Below are 13972 nucleotides of genomic sequence, written 5' to 3' on the forward strand. Positions count from 1 at the left end.
CATTCTAAGGTTATCACCAAATAGAAAATCTATTATTGGCTTTCATCAATAAATATTCCTCTAACGGCTGCACTCTCTAAAGAACACCATTTTTCACTTCAGAGTATAAGTTCCAGCACTGTCTCGAATAACACACGGTTATATTTCTCGCTTTGGCCCACACCTTCTCCGCCATTATTAATTCCACTAACAATCCGTGTTAATGTTTGCAATTGCTCCTCGATACCGGAGACCTTGCTTCTATCCAAATAACAACGGCCCGGGGAAATGATTTTCCGGATACTGACGTTGAACTTTCTAGTGGAATCGGGACCCACTTCGATTAGTTTAACTTCTCGTGCCCGCAAACTCACAAAAATAGTCTTGGAACAATCGTAAACTAGCAAGTCGTTTTTCATAGCAGAAATAACCAGATTCTCGAGCGAAGCGCTCATGGGACATGCCTGAAGAGAAAATTCAGGACGAAACTCGTCAACAAAAGCCACGTTGGGCAAAAGAGGCGTCCGCTGGATGAGAGAAGAGGAGCCGGGCGGTGGAACAAAGAGAGCATTTTTCTCCGAGTCCACCGTGTACTTGATTGATTCTTCCATGATCAGATTACATTTCCGGCGAATACGCTCGGCATTAAAATCATCCACAGAAGTGTCGGGCAGAACCTTCCCGGCAAACAAGAACATGGCACTTCGGTCGCGCTGAACACTATGAGCGGCAGGATTCGAGTTGGTCAAATTTAGCATAGACTGCGTTCGAGAAAGCCGTGGGCGGCCGTCCGACTCATCCTCAGGTCTCCTTGGTTCGGGCAGCTCCTGGACCAGACGCCACTTTTCGAAAAAACTGCCTCCAAGCTTTGAAAACGAGTAGCTCGACGCACTCGAAGAAAGGGAAGTGAGCGATGTGGAGAGACAAGCAGTAGAAGCCGATGTATGAACAGGAACGTGAGATGTTGTGCTATTGAGGCTTGCACCGGACTTCCGTGGGATCTCCCAGCCCGCCAGAGGACTAGAGCGGATAGGAATCGGTCCCAGACAATGTGCAATCGGGCGCAGAGAGTGCATGACAACCAGCGACGGACTTGAGCTTTCGGGTGTGCTTGGTTTTGGAGATGGAGACTCTGTGTCAAGAAGCGGAGGAGCGACGAAAGACTGAGGGAAAAGAGCGTTCAAAATGAAAACAAGCCGTTTAGCCACCGCAGAATTTCCTGTCATAATGACCACGCGAGTTTTGCAGGAGGTCGGATGGGACAGAGCGGTTTCTGACGAGTAGGAGTCGGAAACCTGGTGATTAAGCCGAGACGAGATGTTGGACGTGAGATATGAGAACAGTTTATGAGCCGAAAGGGACTGTTTCAAAGTTTTAACCGATGCTTTCGAGCTGTTTGCATCATAATTCTCCAGAGAGCTTCCGTCCGTGATAGTGGAAGACGATCCAGAGTAGCGTTCTGTCTCGTTGCGGTGAGACTTCACTTCTGGTTCTTGCTCATTAGATTTGGCGATGCGCAAGGAGTCAAACCCACTGATATCCACCGTTTCCACTTCCTCTTTGTCAAGGTGGTCACGGTCGTTTTTCGGTTCACTGTCTGTATTTGTAGAATCAGCCGTGCCATTTTCTGTCCCACCTTCTACGTTCTGCACGCCTTCACTTTCTCTTAGCCCACCCACGGCAGCCATGAGCCCCGCCAAAAACCCAGCCTTCCGGCCGTCTTTAAACTCGAGCCAGTTGACCACTTCGGTCGCCCAGCTGACGAGAAAAAAACGAAAGGGCGACTCCGGGGCGCGCGCCGCCCGAATCAAGGTGTGCGTACTTGCAAGGCGCGGCGTATTGAACGTGGCCTGGACTGCGCGGGCCAAGCATGGAACCAGCTGAGCCAAATCGATGTCTTGCTGAAGAAGATGCGCCGGGAACACAATCCGGCGCTGGCGGACATAGCAGACGCCGTTGGGGGCCAGACGGAGTGCGGCCACAAGTTTTTCCGAAACAGAATTTTGAAGCTGCGCTAAATGTTGTGCAAGAGAGGGCCAAAGGGTGGAAAGAAGAATGTGCGGCGGCTGCTCGAGCGGGATCACCACGCCGACGGAAAAGCGGCAGCTTGGCGCGGGAAGCGTGTGCGACCGCGAAGAAAATGTGGGCGCAGGCGCCCAATCGGGCGCGCTTTCGGAGTCCGGCCGCCCTGCGAGCGAGAACAACTTGGTCACCAATAGGGCGGGCCGCCCTTGCGCCAGGTAAAGCACATGGACCTTTGTTGCCGGTGCCAGTTCGCTGGTGGGAATGCCGCGCCCAAACATGTAATCTGCAATTTCGCTGCTAGAGACTTTGGGGCCCGAGTACAGGCCAGCTAGAGACGCTGAAGATGATGCATGAACACTGTGGCCATGTGCGTTTTCTAAATGCGCTTGGTTGTGCATTGTGCTTATATGGGCAGAGCCATTTTGCGTGGGGCTCTGGTCCGAGTCGAACAAAACCTGTTTGGCACGAAGATTGCCCGTGTCTTGGCCCACAACGAGGCGAAAGCGTCTTGGGTCAAACAGGACAGGCGGAGACACGGCCCGCAGAGCATATAGAATGTCTCGCGTGTAGGCATCGTCAAACGCAGGCGTCTGCGGTGAACTCGATTTTATGAGGCGGCCAAGCATGGATTAGACCATTTTCTGAGTCCGGAGAAGGTGCTTTGCGCAAGTATTATGAAAGAACAAGACGATGGCCAACAGAAAGTATGGAGACACTGACAGGAAGAGCAAAGTCTCACGGTTGGTTCGGAAGGACTTGCGTGCGAGGTTTCGGTGTGCCTCGTTTATCTGGCTTCGTATTTATCACACAATGTGGTGCACAATTTCAAGATCTGTCGCTCCCAAGATCGGTAACGGAATGTTGCTTGGATCCAAAAACAGTTTAGGTCCCGTGGGTGTGGTAGATCCCCGAATTCTTGTGAATATAGGTTCAGAAAGAAAATGTGTTTTTGAGTTCCGCTTGGCCGTGAACGTTGCCAATGGGCGGTTTGATGTTTGTGCTCACTTCATCTCGTGATTGGGGCGTTATGCAATGTGCATGCACGCACCATTTAGATGCGCTCGCCGTTGAATCTTCTGTGCGTCGCCTTTGTGTCAAATCTCCCGTCAAGTATTTATTAAGGTAGTCGGCGAAACAAACGAAGTTGTGCCCAACAAACAAGTATCATGAAGGCATCATGATTGATGATAGGTCACGGATCAATATTGGGAACTGAAGTCCGATGCGACCTAAATAGCTATTCTGCGAGCTTTGACTTTCTTGTCCAGTAAGATCCAGCGAGAGCATTGTTTTAAATCCCAATTTCTACATATTTTTCCAAAGTTTTTCAATGTGCCAGTGAAATTCTTGAGACGAAAACACTAAAGCTGAATTCAAACTCCATGGGCAGAGAATGAGAGAGAAGACACGGACGAGATTCGAAGACACGACAGGAAATAAAACAGAAGGGACGCACTAGTGTAAACTCAATCGTCTGCAAGAACGCCAGATTACAGTATTTCGTCCACCTTAACTTAGCCTTGAAGACTATTGCATAGTATTAGTTCTATATTCAGCTGAAACTACTCCAGTTCAACGCCACCTGTTACTTACGGGCGCCATTGTCATAAACATAAAACCTTTACAAGTCTTTCAAGGAATGCTCCAACGCTTCCAAAAGTAAGTCCGCGTGCTTGTTCTCAAAGACTAACGTAGGTCTCAATCTGATGGATCTGTCGCCGCAGCCACCAATATTCACTCCCACAGCACGCATTTTCAACAACAACTCATTTCTCTGTGTTGGATTTTCACAGTCCCATGCAATAAACGTGCCGAAGTTTTCACCACGCAAGTTGAAAACCTTGTTTGGGTACTTGGCAAACAAAGTCTTCAAGTTTTGGTATAAGTAGTTACCTGTTGCTGCAGTATTCTCCACCAAGTTGTGCTTGGTGATTTCCTGGTAAATTGTCTTGGCAATAAGGGCCTTGGATGGATCACCACACCATGTGTTGAATTGTCTGTATGGCTGAGAAGGCTGCAACTCTGGGTTGGAGAAGTAAAATCCGGCAGCCTGGAATTTCTTGGAAAATGTCACCATGTCGGGAGGAGTGGTCAAGTTCCAGTGTTCGTGGGCCCAGAACTTACCCGAGGCACCAACTCCGGTCTGCACTTCATCCACAATCATGAGAATATCGTGTTTCAAAGTGAGGTCACGCAAACCTTGGAAAAAGAGAGCAGAAGCGTGGTTGTCTCCACCCTCGGATTGAACTGGCTCCACAATGATTGCGGCAATGGAGTGAGGAGGCTGAGACTTGACGACATTCTCGAACTCTGCCAAACATCTCTTCTCTTCTGCCTCATTCTCCGCAGCAAATTCCTCCAACGGATACTTCAACTGAGGGAAGGGAGCCACAGGCCAATCAAAGGCTGGAATGTCCAACTTGTGAATGGCTTTCGAACGAGTCGTGGACAAAGAGCCGAACAAACGGCCGTGGAAACCTTTCTCGAACGACAAGATCAGTCTTTTAGGCGCACCAGGCGCCTTGTTCAACATGACAGAAGTCAAGTCTTCGTCAGTGAAGTCCTGGGATCCCCGTTGCTTGGCTGCCTGGTACATGAACGCAGCTTTGAATGCAGTTTCGTTGGCACAGGATCCAGACAATGCCGTCCATACTTTATTGGTGCCTGGAGGAGCGGCAGCCAAGATACCTTCCTCCAAAATGGCCGCGTAATCTTTTTGTGGGAAACATGCCAAGGCGGGACGGTTGACCAATGCGCTGGCCATTTGTGGAGACGCGGCCGTTTTCAAAAGCTCAGGATTGTTGTATCCAAGCGCAATCGAAGAGATTTGACAATACACATCCAACATCTGGTTGCCGTCGGCGTCAGAAATGTAGTTACCAATCGAGTTTTGGTAGTCTGTGACGAAGTAGGACGCCCTGTTGTCGAAAACACGCCCAAGTTCATTGTTGAGCAGAACAGACTTTGGTCCTGGAATGGTCTCAGTGACTAAATTGGGCTGGGTAGGCTCGGCTGGATAGTAGGCCGCCGCAACAGAAGAAGTAGCACGGCGAGCAGAAAGGAAGGCTTGCCTGGCTCTGAGCATTTGAAAAAGTTTCTGTGGTGGAGAATTCTGTGGTGGAGAATTCTGGGCTTATAACGAAGCTGATAGTCTGCATATGCAAGCAGATAGTGGAGGCGCGATTCCGATTATGTGGCCCGATTAGGCAAGAAATGCCGAATGGGGAAGCCGCGCTGAAGTTTCGGGCCTGCGATCGCGCATGCGGAGGCCGAATGCCGAATGTTGAATCAGAGCTACACACGGCGAATTTAAATTGTGGAAAATAGACAATGATTGGGCAGAGACCCGTCAGCAGGTCACGTGAATGCTTGAGTCACTGTCAATGTTCGTGTGAGTCATGGCTTTGATAAGACAGTCATGTATAAGACCGGTTTTGCGGCAAGTGATGTCCATTCGACCGACGAACTTTTACACATAATAGGTTTGTTTTTGGTAACTGTTCATTGAAGTTGGATACGTAGCTATTTTGCAAAAAACTTGGGCTTACTTTTTGAGGGCACGCAAACTTTCACGCTACTCGTAGATGAGATTATGATCTAGCTTAAAGGAAACGTGTTTTGCCATAAGGAACGTAAATTGGACTCCAGATCAAATAAGCCGCTAGAACCCATGCTTCCTAGCCGGGCAAAGCCTGCCGCCTATAATGACACCTGAACTTGTATTTGCATCTTTCGTCTGAATTTTGTATTTTTGCATCTTTTCGCTTGGATTGGCGCCTGAATTGACCGCTTCCAACTTGTATTTTTGCATCTTTTGCCATCAAAGTGCCATCCACTGCCCACTTGCAGCTACTTTGTTCCTACTTTCACTTCTCTCGCCTGAATTGTATTTGGCCTCTTGTGCCTTCCTGATCCGTTCATTCTCCATCCGATACATCCATATTCTGCTGATTTCTGGAATAATACATCATTAAATACCATCAATTATGATCCGAAGCGTTCGTTTAGCCAGTACAAACAATGTATCATCGATCGAAAACTATATATGTAGAGCTGATTACCTCCGGGTGAAAGTAGTGACTTCAAGATAAGTGTCTGCATGCCTTCAAGCCCTAATTCAGACGAAGTTTCGCACACGTAAGCAGAATAAGGCATATTTCGATAAGATCACCATATGTGAGGAAGAGAAGAACTATTCATGTAATCAGGAACACAAAACAAAGGGAACTTCATTTGTAGACGTACTTCCAACAGGTGCTATCCAGTTTTCTTTGTACTTTTTGCTTCTTATCTGCCGAAGCAGATACAAAGAAAAACCTAGGAGTATCAATACCACGACTTGATATAAATACGCATACATCATTTGAGTGAGTATCAATGCATATCTTTACCTACGTCTTTGATCAAATGGAGGAATTAGTTACAGTGTGAAGAGCTATTGAGTTGCCTTTACCATTAAGACGCCAAGTGAGCACTTCAGTTTACTCCTCGACCAAACTTGTAATACTTACTTCTGAATTACCATCATATCCAATCCACTCAGTCTAATTTTTGCCTTCCAAAAGACACTTGAATGATTGGTAGTTACTCTTTGGTAAAGAAGCAACTAATCACATTTGATAGTACAGAATATGGTTTACGTGATTAAGTTGCTTGAAATAGACGGATGGGTCATAATGCTACTTCTGCTAAAACATGACGTCGGACTGCTCTATAACGATTCATTCAAACATCGCCTAATGCAAGGGTGCAAATTGTGGCATTTGCCATATTATAAGAGAAAGGTTAAATAAAATTGAACTGGTATTTAATTCCCGACCTTACCCTGTTGAAACCTAATCATTCCTATAAATTACTGAGTCTTCTGTTCACTGAGGAGATATTTCTGTATCACGAGATTAGAATGCCATATCAGAACCCAATCGTATACTTAACGTTTTCAATAACCAGTAATTAATTCGATAGGGATTCTAAGTCCCTGTGTGATATTCTTGGCGTTGGGTGCAAAAGTATCAAACCGAAGCAACAATAAATTTCTCATGCTTGACATGTGCGACACGATTTTTCTGGAGCGGGACACAACATGTCCCGAAGTTAATTTACAAAATTTGAATTGAGAGATGAAACTTTCCCGCTGAAATAAGAATATATGACGTATCAAACAGCACAGGGCATTCTTCGCTTTGCGCAGCTTCGGTGCATGCGCCACGCCGCGCACAAGCAAGCACAATCAAATTGCGCATGCATTACGAAAGCACAAGGCCGACCGAGCCTGGCAGGAATTGCAGAGACTAGAAACCGGACTGCGGATCAGAAACAATGTCCGAAACAGCAAATGGTAGCTAACCGACCCGATTGTTTACCTTTGAAATCGGCAAGGGATGACGCCAGATTACGGGTTGTGTGCAGGACACATATTCGCGAGCATGATTCAGCATCAACGGGGCTGTACCAACATTTCTTTATATCCGGGAGCTTCAATTACATTTCTCCCCCAACTTACAGGCACAATGGAAACGGAATCAGGTAGTTCCATCAAGAAGATTTTGCATCGTTTAAGCGGACAGCCGGCTCTGTACAATCTCAAGGCCAACTACACCTTTGGACGAACACTAGGTGCTGGCTCTTTTGGTATCGTCAGATATGCGCGCAACAATGTCACTGGCGAAGATGTTGCGGTTAAAATCATCTTGAAAAAGGCATTGAAAGGGAACGAAGAGTTTGTTATCGAAGAGCTCAAGCTTCTCCAAGAACTTCACCATCCTCACATTGTGGGATTCCGCCAATGGTTTGAGTCTCGCGATAAGTTTTACATTGTGACGCAGCTTGCTACCGGCGGCGAATTATTTGACCGAATTGTGCAAAAGGGCCGTTTCACCGAACACGATGCGCTGCTTGTCATTTTGCAAATTCTCGAGGCAATTGTTTACCTTCACTCGAAGGACATTGTGCACCGTGACATCAAGCCAGAAAATGTGCTTTATCTCAGTCCCGCAGAAGACTCCAATGTGGTGTTGGCAGACTTTGGTATTGCGAAAAAACTTGAAGGTCCGGACGAAAAGCTTCTTACCAGCGCAGGCTCCTTTGGTTATGCGGCGCCCGAAGTTATTATGGCCACAGGCCATGGCAAACCGTGCGATATCTGGTCGTTGGGTGTCGTGACATATACTATTTTGTGTGGCTACTCGCCGTTCCGGTCGGAGAATGTCCAGGATTTTATTGCTGAAGTTCGCCATAACAATGCGGTTATCTTCCATGCGGATTACTGGCGAGACGTTTCAAAAGATGCTAGACGTTTCATCATCAAGGCGTTGCAATTCAATCCAGAGAAGCGTGCGACAGCACAGGAGCTTTTGGATGATGTCTGGCTTGTGAGCGTCGCCCATGAGCACGGTAAGGCAGACTTGCTTCCACAATTGAAGGAGAATTTCAGTGGAAAGGCCAAGTTCCGCCAGGCCATTGAGATGGTCAAGTTGGCCAACAAGATCAACAAGCTTAAGAGCATTCAAACCGACGATGACGACGACCCAAGTGAGATCAACTTGTTTGGTGACGAAGGACTTATTCCGCTGTCGCACTTGGCACTCTCGCCAGAAGAGATGGGCCCCAACACCGAAACCGAGAACAAGTACAATGTGGCCAAAAACTCTCTCTCTTCATGGAAGAAGGTGGACAAACTGTTGGACGAGATTTGCGCTAACGATGGGTCGATGTCACTGTTGTACCCTAGCAAGAAGAAGGAAACGGTAGCTAGTGCTTTTCACCAGTTGGTGCACACGGCAAAGCAGAACAGAGAACGTGTGCAAACATTTGATGACGGAAGTTCCAGCAGCGCTTCGGAAGAGACAACGAAGCAGACCGACCAATAACCATGCCACCGCTATATGTATGTTTATGTCCTGTGAATGTAATATTTAGATCTTTCCATCTTGGATACAGCTACGAAGGTGTACCGGAGTTAAAAGGCGAGCTGGCCGAGCCTCTGAACCAACTATTGTCTCAGTTGGTTTTGAGCCAACGGCATAGAAACTTTTTTTTTTCTTTCAGGGTGACCACACCAATGTAAAGTTCAACGTAGAGCGACAAGTCATTATTCTATGCCATCCAAGTGATGGTGCTCGCAAACAAGTAACTAAGTTCGCATAGAGCTTATAATACTAGCGAGATGAAGATCCATAGTCACAATTACGATGATTCTGCCACGATGAGACATTCACCCAGAACGCCTCAAAGATTTATCTCCGTGTGGAAGTCCCAGTGTTCACAACAGGCGAATATTTTTATCTTGACGAAATTGTCGCGTCAAACTAGAGACATTCAGCCAGTATATAAGGTGGTCGCATCACAAGTTTGACCAGAAAGCCGAACACGGAATCCAACAACATAGATAATGCTTGAATGCTTGATATAAGGCCATACAAGAAAAAAGGTCGAGTGCAAGTGTAAGCTGTACTGACTTCATGAAGACTCGGGTTAGTCCGCGGAATTTCTGATGCATCATTGCGATGACACTCGACCACTTCGGCCATGCATGGCTATGCGCACTGCGACAGGTGCATGCGTTCACAGATGGAGAAGCAGTGTCAAGCGCATGGTATTGTGGACTGATAGTGAAAGTAGATCTTGACGAAGAGTATGGGCAGATTAAAATGGAGTGTATGTAACGGAAAAAAATGGGCTACTCCGCATCTTGTCACACAAGTTACAACAGGAACTACGTAGCGCCCCTTGCATTGGTGAGATGCCGAAACGTTGTTGAGATGAAAATTCTTGTGAGTGACCAGATTTTGCCGACATGACGATTTGGCGCTGTACTCAAGTCCATCGGTGACAAACCTCTACACGATCAAGCGCCTGCACAAACATATCCCTTACTTCGGGAGAAATGAGAAAAATGACGGTATGCTCACATCACAGATGTTGGATGCTTTACGCAATATAGCATGAAGCTCTCCTCTCATGCGACGGAAAAAGAAATTCCATCAAGCATAGCCGTGTTGAGGTTGATGCAGCAGCCCCGTTGAGGCACATATCCCAAATAAGCTTCGAGTGGCAAAAATCCCATTGGGGAAACCGAAAGAAGAATAAGGAAAGTAAAAAAAGGAGAAGTGTGTACACAATTGTTCTGGGAATGCGCCCTGATGAAATGAACTCATAGCTTATCTGCCAGCATTGATCTACAGGATATTCCATGCACGACTGCCACTTTGGCCCGTACGCAATGGTTGAGAGAATTTAGGAACAGAAAATTTTTCTAACCAATCACCTCTTCGGTGCCTAGAAGCGGTCTTGGAAATTGGAAAGACGACATGTGGCTTTGGAACAACACCACAATGGCGCTGCATGAGAATGTGGGACGCTCCACCTCCTAAGGACGGAGATGCAGCCTCATGCGGCAGTGACCGGGTGACGTAGTAGAACATTTGCCCTGCACATAGTCCATCCCTGAAGAAGTATGCGCATGTGCGTTCGTCTGCACCTCTGGCGAAGAGCCTTGGGGTATTCCCCAGTCCCTTACATCTACAATTTTCAGTACTTTCCAAGAAAATAATACCTCTATTAATATATCCTACTTGCCAATTTTCCAGTGGCCGCTCCAGAAGGCCCGCCTTCAGAACGGCGCATATGTCCGTTCTAAACAGGGTTTGAAGTCAACAACTCTGGTGACAAGCTCAAACTAAAGGGGTCGCTCAACGCACCGCCTTCGGGCTGCAAAAGTGTCTGTTCATCGTTCACAAACATGTCGTTTGGGAATCCGTAGTCAAAAGTGTCCAAGAACTTGTCCGCGGCCATATCCATAGGCATCATCGACATTGGAGCCATCTCGTCCATCTGGCCAAAGTCTGGAGAAAATTCAGGCTCTGGCGCAGACTTAACGTGAGTAAATAGCGTCTGTGGTGTTGCACTGTAGTATTCTGCTGGAGTGGCCCACAACTTCTGGTCCAAGGGCATCTTGTCAAAGCCCATCATCACAGGGCTCACATCGGGCGTGAAAGATGCATCGAAAGATGCTCTCTTCAGAGGCATCATAAACTCTTCGTCGTGGCTTCTCTTTCTAGGCGACGACGCTGACACCGACAGAACTGGCGTCGCATACGACTTCAAAGATGCAGACAGACCAGCAGAAGAGCTGGACATGCCACTCGACAAGCCCGTGGACAAGCTGGTGGCCATAGGGTGTGCCAAGCCGCTCGACATGCTGCCAGACAAGTCTGTAGACGACAAACTCGACACACTGGACAAAGCCTGCGCAGGAGACTGGACACTACCATCGCAATGCAGTTTCAAGTACTCCCAGCACTTGTCTCCATACGTCTTTGGGGTCAAGCCCGTCACGCTCTTAAACACACGGTGAAAGTGCCATGCAGACAACTTGGACTTGGCGGCAAGCTCCTTGAAGCCCAACACGCCTCCTCTTCTGCGGCGGCTCTTCTTCTCTCCGCCAGCGTCAGGGCTGTTGGCCTGCGTCTCGGCGCTTGAAAGCACAGACTGTGCTGCAGCCATGGCCAAGTGGCGACACGCCAAGTCGGCCAAGCGGTAGTGGTCGGCCTCGTTCTTGGACACAGACGAGTTGGCATCCAGTGGCGAAATGCCCTTGTCCGAGAGCGGAGAAGCCAGCTCCTCGAGCTCTTCGGCCAGGGGTGGGGTGAAGCCAATGCTGGCGTTGATAGAGTTGACCGCCTGAATCAAAAGCTTAACATCCACCTTGGGCGCACACAATGGGTCGCACGAGTCGCAAGGAGAAAAGCCGAGCTCGGTGGCGTCGGCCACAGAGTCAACAAACTTCACTTCGTGCTGCTGTTCCGCAATAGGGTGGGCGTCGCAGTCTGGACGGCAAAACACCTTGGACTTGGCGTTGCACACAAGGAAAGATCCCAGGGCAAAGGGGTCCAGAAATTGGTAGGCTTTCCATCTGAGAGCCTGTGTAGAGTAAACCATCACGAAAGGGTGTTCAGATACTAGTAAGGGGAAAGATCTTCAATGTCTCAGATTGGATTCAAAGACAGTGGTGGAATATTGAGGGAATTGGGTGGGCCATGCCACATCTATATATGTGATTTCTAGAACAAGGGAAGACGATATTCATGCACAGAGCAAAAGGTGCATGCGCACCGATTTCCTAGGCACTGGTTGTGAACCGCCCTCTGCAGCAGCGGCTAAACCGGCCTAAGCTTGGCCTGGCCGCAGGGCAGTATGTAATATGCTGTCATATCATACACCTTACACCACCAAAGGAGATGGTGCTCAATTTATTTGACGACATTTCAATTTTACGATCTCTCACCACAAGTGTGTCCAATTCGAACTTGTGCACCATGTCAACTAGTTTTTTGTATTTTTTTCCCTGTTATTTGGCCTCGTTATGCCACGTTTGGCTCTCGATTTCCCCTCTTTACATAATACCTTGATTGGGATGCACCGCTTGTATGCAGGCCCGTTTTGGGCAGGGATCCTAAACTAAGATCTCCCACATGGAATTCCATGGCCTGGAGACGATAATTGAGAACAATGGAACCAACAGGGCTCAACCTTAGACAAACAGTGATCTGTTCATTTTACTCCGCTTGCGTAGTACGTGAACACTGAATGTCTCAGCCCTTTTTGTGAGTGATCTTGTTCTTTTTTGTTTTTTGTCTCCGTTCCCACCGTATGAGCTCATCATGTGGTTATGATGTAATGAACTAAGGCAACTTTTGCATACTGTAGAATGCATCTTATCATAGTGCTAGCAGCGAACAAGTTTAGGAGACTAAAGACCCAAGCACCAGGAGTTCAAGGGACATTCTCCGGTTTTTCGCACCAGTCTGTGCCTGTAAGGTTTCGTGGCGATGGACCAACAAGTGTGGGCCAGAAATACAATTACTACATGTGGACTAGACACTAGCAGTAGGTTAGCGCCGTTGGGTTGGGGGGTACAAGGAACTCCGAGGTGGAGAATGGCAAACAACAATGAAACGATGACGACTGAAAAATTTGTCTGCGGGAGCGCTTTTACTGACAGTACCCCCGAAGATGAACATAACCCAATTTTGACATGGTGATGATGCCTAGAGCCCTGATAATCCAGGTGCACCAGCCTCGTGTGGCTTGTGCAGCACGCATCTGCACGCATTCCACTGTATACAGCATGATGTGGGCATCAGCACAGTTTAACGCAAGAGCGCCTGACGTAATGCACCCACCACAATAGCTGTACGGTGGGTGACTTCAAGTTGGGCCGAGAGTTTCTCCTTTTAGGTGCATTATATGGTGTATTCTCCGCATGTTTTTTGAGGATCTATGCATTTCGAGGCTAATGAGGAGAATTTCAATTTAAGCAACGCCTGCAGATTTTCTTTCTATTTTTCAACGTCATCTTAGTTAACGCCCCATTCCATTGTTGCCCAGTACATTTCATCTATAATACATGCACCCTGTAATTACAAATGGGTTCCAAAAGTGAGACAGCCCAACTATAATTAGGCCGACAACATTGTGGCGCGCTACCTAAAGCAACTGAGACACTTTTTGCCCCAGGGGGGAAACAATACCCGTCACACTTTTAGCAGAAAGATCCCCTAAAGCAAAAGCCTTCGGAATTCCGTGCGTTGGGCGCAGAGGAAATCCGAGACATTCTTCGCATGACCTCATGCAGCACTGCATACGGACTGTACGTTGGGCCTTGCCTATTGTTTCTTGTCTTGAATCACTATGGACCCCGTTATCGTGTAAAGATACTCGTAAATTAAAGTCTACTCATGCCAAAATTTTCACTCTCATCTGGGAAAATATTTCGGATTTCCTTTCGTACAAAGAGTTTTTCCAGATGGCCAGACGTCATTTGGACCAATTTTTGACGAGCAAATAGAGTTTCGCTAAGGATAAGCAATTCCACGGTCTATTTTTGGGACCCCTCTTAGTTTCTTTAACACTTCGAGGGTCGACATTCTTGACCCTTAGAAGCGCAGATCAAAGCGACAAATATTTT

General features: G+C 47.5%; 4 protein-coding genes across 4 annotated transcripts; 1 reads left to right on the forward strand and 3 right to left on the reverse strand. All coding sequences in view use genetic code 12, as the record gives it.

Annotated features, from left to right (window-relative positions):
• Positions 1-98: 98 nt before the first annotated feature.
• Positions 99-2630, reverse strand: FOB63_004097 (uncharacterized protein; the record flags this gene model as incomplete). Its single annotated transcript, XM_002615080.1, has 1 exon — positions 99-2630. One exon carries the CDS (start codon positions 2628-2630, stop codon positions 99-101), a length of 2532 nt encoding a protein of 843 aa, XP_002615126.1.
• A 995-nt stretch (positions 2631-3625) lies between these two features.
• Positions 3626-5089, reverse strand: UGA11 (Uga11p; the record flags this gene model as incomplete). Its single annotated transcript, XM_002615079.1, has 1 exon — positions 3626-5089. The coding sequence occupies one exon, from the start codon at positions 5087-5089 to the stop codon at positions 3626-3628; it is 1464 nt and encodes a 487-aa protein (XP_002615125.1).
• A 2296-nt stretch (positions 5090-7385) lies between these two features.
• Positions 7386-8873, forward strand: CMK2 (calmodulin-dependent protein kinase; the record flags this gene model as incomplete). The annotated part of the gene is made up of 1 exon (XM_002615078.1): positions 7386-8873. The coding sequence occupies one exon, from the start codon at positions 7386-7388 to the stop codon at positions 8871-8873; it is 1488 nt and encodes a 495-aa protein (XP_002615124.1).
• Positions 8874-10638: 1765 nt separating this feature from the next.
• On the reverse strand, positions 10639-11943 carry ADAEC (Adaecp; the record flags this gene model as incomplete). The annotated part of the gene is made up of 1 exon (XM_002615077.1): positions 10639-11943. One exon carries the CDS (start codon positions 11941-11943, stop codon positions 10639-10641), a length of 1305 nt encoding a protein of 434 aa, XP_002615123.1.
• Positions 11944-13972: the final 2029 nt, after the last annotated feature.

This window comes from Clavispora lusitaniae (genome assembly GCF_014636115.1).
Source record: "Clavispora lusitaniae strain FDAARGOS_655 chromosome Unknown tig00000187_pilon, whole genome shotgun sequence".
NCBI classification, from domain to species: Eukaryota; Fungi; Ascomycota; class Pichiomycetes; order Serinales; family Metschnikowiaceae; genus Clavispora; species Clavispora lusitaniae.